The sequence below is a fragment of the Physeter macrocephalus genome, chromosome 21 (assembly GCF_002837175.3).
Source record: "Physeter macrocephalus isolate SW-GA chromosome 21, ASM283717v5, whole genome shotgun sequence".
In the NCBI taxonomy this organism is placed as follows: domain Eukaryota; kingdom Metazoa; phylum Chordata; class Mammalia; order Artiodactyla; family Physeteridae; genus Physeter; species Physeter macrocephalus.
Genome location: NC_041234.1, coordinates 30,488,677 through 30,497,425, shown reverse-complemented (window position 1 = coordinate 30,497,425; position 8,749 = coordinate 30,488,677). Strand labels below are relative to the sequence as shown.

The 8,749-nt window shown below is 42.1% G+C and overlaps 1 protein-coding gene across 1 annotated transcript in view; it reads left to right on the top strand.

Annotated features, from left to right (window-relative positions):
- The first annotated feature begins 1,714 nt into the window (after positions 1-1,714).
- LOC129391702 (G2/mitotic-specific cyclin-B3-like) overlaps positions 1,715-8,749 on the top strand; it is a 10,860-nt gene continuing 3,825 nt past the window's right edge. The window contains exons 1-3 of the mRNA XM_055081579.1: positions 1,715-1,836; positions 5,456-5,587; positions 7,821-7,907. Coding sequence (XP_054937554.1) covers positions 5,492-5,587; positions 7,821-7,907 — 183 coding nt within the window. The 5' untranslated portion in view covers positions 1,715-1,836; positions 5,456-5,491. The remainder of the gene's footprint in view (positions 1,837-5,455; positions 5,588-7,820; positions 7,908-8,749) is intronic.

The following is an 8,749-nucleotide window of genomic DNA, read 5'->3' as shown; positions in this document are numbered from 1 at the left end:
CGGGCCTCTCACTGTTGTGGCCTCTCTCATTGCGGAGCACAGGCTCCGGACGCGCAGGCTCAGCGGCCATGGCTCACGGGCCTAGCTGCTCCGCGGCATGTGGGATCTTCCCGGACCGCGGCACGAACCTGTGTCCCCAGCATCGGCAGGCGGACTCTCAACCACAACCACTGCGCCACCAGGGAAGCCCCATATTTTTTTAAAAAAAAGACTGATCATATTGTATTGTATTTGCATTAGAGAAGAGCCAGATTGGAAAGGGGGAGAGCAGCTTGGAGGCTTTTGACTGTGGTCCAATCGAGAGACTATGGTTGTAGTGGAGATGGAGGGAAGTGGATGGATATAAAATATATTTTTGAGGTAGAATCAACAGGACTTGCTGAAGGATTGGATTTGGTAGGGTAAGGTGGTGGAAAAGAGTTTGAATCAAGGATGATACCCAGGTTTCTGGCTTGATTAACAGGCTTGATGTGGTACCAGTTTCTGAAATGGGGACATTGGAGGAAGGATCAGGTTTGGTGAACGTTGTGAATACGTTAAGTTTGAGGTGTCTGTTAGACATCCAAGTGGAGATGTGGAGTAGTCAGTTGGATTTATGAGTCTGGAGTTCAGGGCCAGCTTTTAGATGCTACTTAAAGTCATGGATGTGGATGTGATAACCTAGGGATATTAAAAAGAGAAGAGGGCCTGGGATCATGTGACTATTTTCCATTTAATGTAGAAGCTATGAGATACTAAAAGGAGAATGGAGTAATAATAAGTGTAAAGATGTAGTTTAGTGGTAGAGTATCTGTTGTATATGCAGGAATTCCTAGATTTTATTCCTGGCATCTCCATTCTCTCTTTCCCTCCTCAGAAGACAGGGCAGGGCTATACACCCTTCAAGTCTTTTGTCAGTTACTCATATATATATTTTTTAGCTCCTGGAACAAAGCAGGTGCTAAATAATTATTTGTTGAATGAATGAATTAATGTAGGAATGAAATGAATGAGCATATCGGTTGTATTACCTGCTTTGCCACAATGTAGCATTGTGACATTGGGCAGTTAGCAAGCTACAGTTTTGTTGTCTGTAAAACGGCAATAATAAAAGTACCTACCTTTTTGGACAGTGTTGAAAACAATTAAAAAATTTATAGCAATTAGCACAGAGCTAGCGCTCAATTAATGTTAGCTACTGTTAGCTCTCTGCACTTTGGGGGCTATCCATAAAATAAGGGCAATAATTTCTGCTCTGCTTCCCTCACAAAGGCACGTTTTGGCCGCGCCGCACGGGCTTGCGGGTCTTAGTTCCCTGACCAGGGATTGAGCTTGGGCCACGGCAGTGAAAGCGGCGAGTCCTAACCACTGGACCGCCAGGGAATTCCCCAAAGCTTATTCATATTAATGTTTTAATTGCTCTGAACTTCACTACATAATGCAGCGGCTCTCGCCATCCTCCTGCAGGATTATTTAAATGAAAACGAGTCTTTAAAGAGACCCAGTAGTCCCGCTTGTCAGCCCAGCCCGGTCCAACCAGGGGTACAGGAAACCACGCCCCGTTGTGAAGTCAATTAGCTGCAGAGTTCAGTTTAAAAATACCCAGCCCCGCCCCTCCTTGGTAGGCGAGCTCAAGTCTCAACTGCACGCTGATTTGCCCTTGCTGGCCAATCACCACTGCTCTGCCTCCTGGGCTGTAATTTTCAAAATTCGCTCCTGGGCTGATTGGAGAGAGCACGGGTAAGTTGAGACGGACGCCAGTTGCTGCGACGCGGAGCTCCGGTCATTTCCCGGGCCTCTCCTGGGCTAGGACTGCGTCCGTGGTCTTTCCTCTTCTGCCCTCAATCTCGATATGAGGTAGGCGCCTTTGAACTTGTACTGTCCGCTTGAATGTCCGGTTGTGTCGCACGCGGGTGGGTCCTTGAGCCTCACTCCAGTCCCTTGTAACTCACTGTCTTCTTTTGCCGGGATGCATGGGATCCCTGACACGAAACCTTTGCTTTTTCCTGTCAGTCAGCAGTCTGCGGAGAGAGCCCTGTACGAGGTTGGGCAGGGAGTGTGTATTAGTGGGTGAGATGGCAAAGCAAACAAACAAACAAACCAAAACAACCAAACAAAAACAACAAAAAACCAAAACTGGGTCCCAGCTTTTAAATGGAGCTACCAGTACACATGCCTGAATCAGAGTACATTTACATAACGTCTTTTCACAAGCGAAACTGTGCAGGATCAATTTCATCCACAAGACATATTTAAGCTAGAGAATGCTACTTGAGGGATGTCTTTTGAACTACAGGATGAAGGTATGAAAGAAGATGGAAACATGTGTCCTTCCTCCCTTGTTGTCTCCACTGGCTCTCTTCTATCACCACGTCCAACCCCTCCAACTCTGGCTTTCCACTGCTCTCTGCTATGGTCCTCTTGGAATCCTAGAATGTCAGAAGTTGAAGCGATCCTAGAACAGTGCTTCTTAAACTTTAAAGTGCATACAGATCACCTGGGGTTATTAACTTGCACTTCCTGATTCGGTAAGGCCTACCTGGGGGCCTGAGATTTTAAATTGCTAAGAAGCTCCCAGGTGATGCTAATACTGCTGGTCCATTGACCATGGTTTAAATGTCGAGGAGACTCTGGTCCCACTATCTCATTTTATAAGGTGGGGGAAGGAGACCTGGAGAGGGAAAAGGGAACTGTCCAGTGTCACTCAGCCAGCTAGGGCAGGATTAGAACTAGACCCTAGGCATCCTTCCCAGCTCAGTGCTGCTTTCATTGACACCATGCTGCTTTCTCTCCCCAGTGTCTTGCTGTCTGTAACCTGCCTTTATATATAAAAAGAAGTCACTACTGTTTCCTGAGATTGTCTTGATCTACAGTTTTGGACTCTGAGCAATTGGGCTTCTAAACAAGCCAACTTGCCCCTGTGTGGGTTTCAGCACCAGCCCTGGGAGGCCCAATGGAGCCTTCAACACTCATCAGTGTGTATGTAGGGGAGATGGAAAGTCTGGAAAGTAGAAAGGATTTTAATTTTTTTGTCCAAGTAAGGCTAAGGTTCTGTAGGTGGTAGAAGTTGAGAGTGTTCTGCAGAGTGTTCTTTTATGAAAGCATGTTTTTGGTGGTGTCAATCCCCTCCCCCCACCTAGTGGCAGGGAAATTAGTTACTTAAGTCAGTGTCTGTGTCCCCCAAAGCAAGTGATTATTGTTCAGGATAATGAAGGTGATACATGACCATCATCTGAAAAACCTTATTTTCTCTGAGGTTTAGTCAACCTGTGGTGCCATCAGCTGAAAGTTTTCTGGCCTGTTGACTCCAGTTTGATTTTTTCTTTCCGCTTGAAAGATAAAGATTTCAGAACATGAGTCTTTGGTCATCCATAAAAAATTGTATGAGGTGTGAATAATAATAGTGGAGTGAGTGGTTTTCAGTTAAGGGTGGATTCACTCAATTTAGCTTTATTGCTGCTTGGCTGAGTTTTGAGGGATGAGATGGAAAATAGGTTTGGATTTGGAGGAAGAGAAGGAGAATAAGATGCACCATTTATTCTGAGTACTTACCAGGTTAAGCTTGGCACATACAAATTTACATTTGAGCTACACAATACCTCTGCAAGAAAGAGGTGGTATAGCTCTTTTGCAAATGAGGAAACTGAGGCTCTAAGACGCTAAGTTGGCTGATTTAGGAGCCCAATTGCTTCTTAAAAGTCTGTGTTCATTCTAACTCCTCATTACTCCTCATACTACCACACTATGGCCTTTCACTTTGGACTGTAGGCTATTTTGGAATCTTTTTTTGCATACAATCAGAGAGACTTCATGGTATTTTAGAAAAGAGCCCTGGAAAGAGCTGGGTGTTCTATGCTGCTTAATAATTTGTCTTGTGTAGTAAGTCACTTAACTCATTTGGGACTATAAAATGGAAAGAATTGTACTTGCCCTGCTTACCCTCACAGTTTTGTTGGGAGGATTAACTGACATAGTAAATGTGAAGGCACATACTTGTACTGACTTTTCCTTGCCAACAAAATGTTTAATATTCTCCATCCAAAGCAAAGCCCAAGTTAGCCTCTCTTCTTTCTTAAACCTTCCCCTCAAACTGCAGTCTTCTCTGCAGTCTTACCAGCGTGGCCCCAGCCTAGCTTGCAGCCTCTTTCTAACTCCTCCCCAACACATTCTTTATACTCCACACTCCAGGCAACTTGGATGTTCCCAAACTTGCTGTGCTCTGCATGTTCAAGCCTCCGTCTAGGCTCAGGCTTTCTTTGCCTGGAAAGCTCCCCTGTCTACTTGGGAACCTTTTTGTCGTTTAAGTCCAGATGGAATCTCCCACAAGATTACTGACTTTCCATTATGTTTCTAAAGTACTTTTAATCTACCGTTTTAAAATCATTTGTCATATTTTTATGTTACTGTTAGAGCTGTGCCTGTGAATACTTCTAGGGTAAGATACATGATTTATTTGTGTTTGTATCTCCATTGCCTGAAGTATCTGGTGCATTGCCTTTAGGGTCTCTCTTATGGAAGCCTGTTCTTTGTCAAATGCAATTGAACTTGGACACTGAATATGGGTGGGGTTGGAAGGGCAGTTGTATTTGAGTGGGAAGGCTCTCTTGGATATCCAAGAACTGATTCCTCCTAATTATGTATTTGCTTGTAAGATACATAAGTATATCATAACTACTGGGAATTCACAAACTAAAAGAAATTTAAGGAATGTAGAATGGGATCCCACACTGAGATGGGGTGAAGGTAGGACTCTCCCAAGGTCTGTAATGACTTAAATTTTTATGTCAAGTGATTTGCAACAAGTTAATTCCTTCTGCTGTTATCTTTTGATTTGATTTTATTTTTTTCTTACTGGGTGTCTGGAACTGGATTACAGTTTCTTGACTGAATGCAGCCTTTGAATACCCTCTGGCCTGTTGTGCATACGTGTGTGTGTGTGTGTGTGTGTGTGTGTGTGTGTGTGTGGGTGTGCAATGTATTCTTTTGCCTTCTCTGTAGCATCATTATAATTGCTGTGGCCACGACCCCATGCCTTTTAAAGAACATTAACCCTACCAGCGAGCCTCCATACTATATGATCCGTCATGTTCTTGATTATTTTCGAGGCAAAACTGTTCATTTGTCCCCAGTGTTCCTAGGCTAAACTAGGGGCTAGGCCACAGTCCCAGTGCCCATAGGTGGTGGCAGGCACTGTACTGAGCTTTTTCATAGAGTATCTCATTTAATTTGAACAGTGCCCTGCAGGGGTACATATACTTATCTCCATTTTACAGATGAGATAACTGAAGCCTAGGGAGTTTAAGTCACTTGCCCATGGTTAAGTGTGGTAGAACCAAGATTTGAGCCCAGATCTGCTTAAATCAAAGTATGTTTTCTCCTAGGGCTGCTATAGAGAGACTGGGTTTTCTCAAGGATCTCCAGAGAATTCTGATATTTCTGGTGAATGGTGTTTTAAAGAGTCCTTTTCTGATTGCAGCCCTGCCTTGGATAGATGCTGCTGAATCCATAAGAAATGCCACTGCCACTGCCACCCCAATGCTCCAGATGTGAGACTAAGAAATCTCAGTCCAGCAAAATTGTGCCCAGTGATCATGGCCCATCTGAAAAGGTTAGAGCAAGCTGTCCCTCCCAACAGTGTTTCAAATAAGCTCTTCCTGTGTTGGTTCAGTCCCTATCCTCACCCCTACATCTTTTGAAATATGTGTGGTTTAATCTGAGAAAGTGGGAAAGGGTGGCAGACCTTGTAGTTGGAGAAGACCAGCAAATTAGGACTTAGGGAGAAAGTGTCAACTCTTCTTTCCCGTAAATGCATGGCTAAGATGAAGGCCGTCCTCCATAACCTTCCAAAGCAAACAATACTCAGTTCTCATTAGTGATCACATCTATACTCTTACTTTCTCTGAGATGCTCAAAGCACCTTGCCAAGTGGCTGCTTGGTACACCCTGGGGAGAGTATGAAGATTAGGTCAACAAATGTATTATAATGCTTTTTACAGCTATTAAATTTGAAGAATGGGCCCATTTTGAGCCTGCTGTTTTGACCTTGTGGATAGTTTGTCATTCCGACCCTGCGATGTTCTATGTTCCTCATCATTCATATTTTAATCAGAATTTTACTAACCTGATGAATTGTCATTAAGAGAGTGTTTCCTGGAGCAAACATCATTAGGCCAATTTATTTTCCTTGATTGGTTTTCTCTCAGCACAGATAAACACTTTCTAATCATTTTCATTTTTGTCTCACTGAAATGATTTTCTTGGAGGGGCCAAATGTGTTTTTCCTACGTAAATTTGGCAAGAAAGATTTGATACATTAATCAGATTTTTGTCCATATCAAATTTTCTGATTAGAGTTCTGCCACTGTAAGTTTTCTTTTGTGGCAGTTATTTTTCCAAATCCAACTCTCTCAGGGCACATTTTGCAAATATAAATTTTATTGAGTTCAGTTTCACCCATTGATTTTATTTGGGGCTGGTTATTTCTACCAGTAATATTAAGTAGGAATTGGATAACAGACCAACAGTTAATTTCTTAGCCAGTTTGAGAGAAAATACTAATTTATTTTTTGCTGATTATTTCCACTAGGATTATTTATCATGAACTAGATAAGAGACTAATAGTTTACTTATTTCTTAGCTTAATCAATTAAAAAACAGAAGTAATTCTTCTCAGCTCTTTCAGGATTGCTCCACTGTGCTAGATTGTTCTATTGTAATATGAATCCAGTTCTCTAAATTTCTAATCACTTACTGTGTCATGTACTAACTGTCCATGATGTAAATAGAGAACCGGGAAAATAAATGGTCTGACCTCAATGTTCTGCTTCATATTATAACAACTCTCTGACATAGGTAGGGCAGGGCTCTCAATTCATAAAGGAAATCTGATACTTAGGAGACTTTCACCAAATAAAAACTGTTAGGGAACAGAAAAGCCCTACTCTCTCACCCCACAGAGAGAGTCTTGCTCATTTGGGAGTGGGGTAAGGCATGTGTAGATAAACACTACCTAGAAAGGAAGCTCCCTTTGATCCAAAATATTCACCCTTCCTCCTTTCCCCCATCTCTCCCTTGTATACACTAAAAGGGATTAATATGAATTACCAAACTCCTTTCTTAAAATACAGAATTTTCCCTATGAGGTTTAAAAACATATTGGACTGTATACTTTTAAAATACTATTTCTGCCCGTTTACAGTTTATATAGATTTTTAAAAAAACATGTTTTCTCTTATTTGATCCTCAAATGAGGTAGGTTATTATTCCAATTTTACTGATGAGGAAATTGAGTCTCAGAAACTAGGTGACTTGTGCGAGGTCAATAGCTAATAAAGAGCTGATCCTGGATCAGTATCTAGGTATGTGTGTTATTGTCCTTATTGAGAATGTCTTAAATCAACTACTTAACATAAGAGACACTTAAATTTTGTTAAATTATTGAACTAATTTACCTGGGAACATCCATATTAAAGGAATGACTGGGAGTTGCAGGGTTGTGGGGGTGGTGATGGTTAATCTTGGCTAGTATAGCCATAAATATGAGAGGAGTAAGAGAGAAAATTAGCTTCACCAAGCTAGTTTGCTCATTCTGAGAGTTACACTGACAGTCATCTTTTCTCCTCCCAGCCTTGTCCCTATCATCAATGATTACCTCCTTCAGGGACTCTCTAAGCAGTGGGTGCCAAAATTTCCTTTTGTGGTAGCTTATTGGGGTTTATTGTAGGTGTCTGCAGTTGCTTGGAGGTTCAGCCATTCCCACCCTGAGCCCCAAAGATGACCTGAAGTCCCTGAAAAGACTGTTCACAATTGGATATATGCGTTTACCTCTTTTACTTTTTTAGAGAGAGGAGAATTACCAAGCAAAGATATCTCCATCTTCACCTCAGCGACCACTCAAAAAGAGGTCAGCTTTTGAAGATCTCACCAACGTGAGTATGCTAGTCCCATCCTCTGCCATGGTGTCGCATAAGGTTTAGACAACCTCTTCCTTGAGGGACCTTTCCAGTTTACCAAACTCTGACCCTCTCTAGAATGTTGAGAGCCAATTTTATTTGGAATCGATGACCCAGTTTCAGAAACTGCAGTGGCTCTTCTGCTGGCACATACAATCTGGATTAATTGATGGAGCTCTCTGGAAGCAGTAAGAGTGATTATCAGGTATGAAATTGTAGACACATATGAGAACTTTGGGATTTTGCATTTAGATAAAGTCCAGAGGTGGCTTAGCTGGTTGTGTAGGCCTTGGAGGCAAGTACTTTGGTAGATTCATTGTAGTCTAGGGCAGTGTTTATCAGTTCAAGCACTATGGGCATTTTGAACAGGAACGTTTTTCTATTGTGTACGACTGACTTTAGCCAACATTCCTGGTCCCTAGCATTAAGTTCCAGCAGCATCCCAGTCATAGTGACAATCAAAAATGTCGTCTGATGTACAGAACCATTGATGACCACAGTTCCATGATCTGGTTTTCAACTATGGAGATCTAGAAACTCAATTTTGGCTAGAATTCTTGAGTTCACTTCCAAGTTACCTCCCTTCTGGTGTTATTAAGGCGCCAGCAACAAAAAGTCAAATTTACTAGTTAGAAAGTTACTAACCGAATATAGAATTGAGTCAGAGGTAATCTTTGGTCTTAGAAAATAATAATAACTGATGTCTCCTGAGTGTTTACCACGTGTCAGGCACTATTCTAAGCATTTTGCCCTGTATCCACTCACTTAATCCTCATAAAATCCTTTGAGGCAGATACTATAATTATCTCCACTTCACA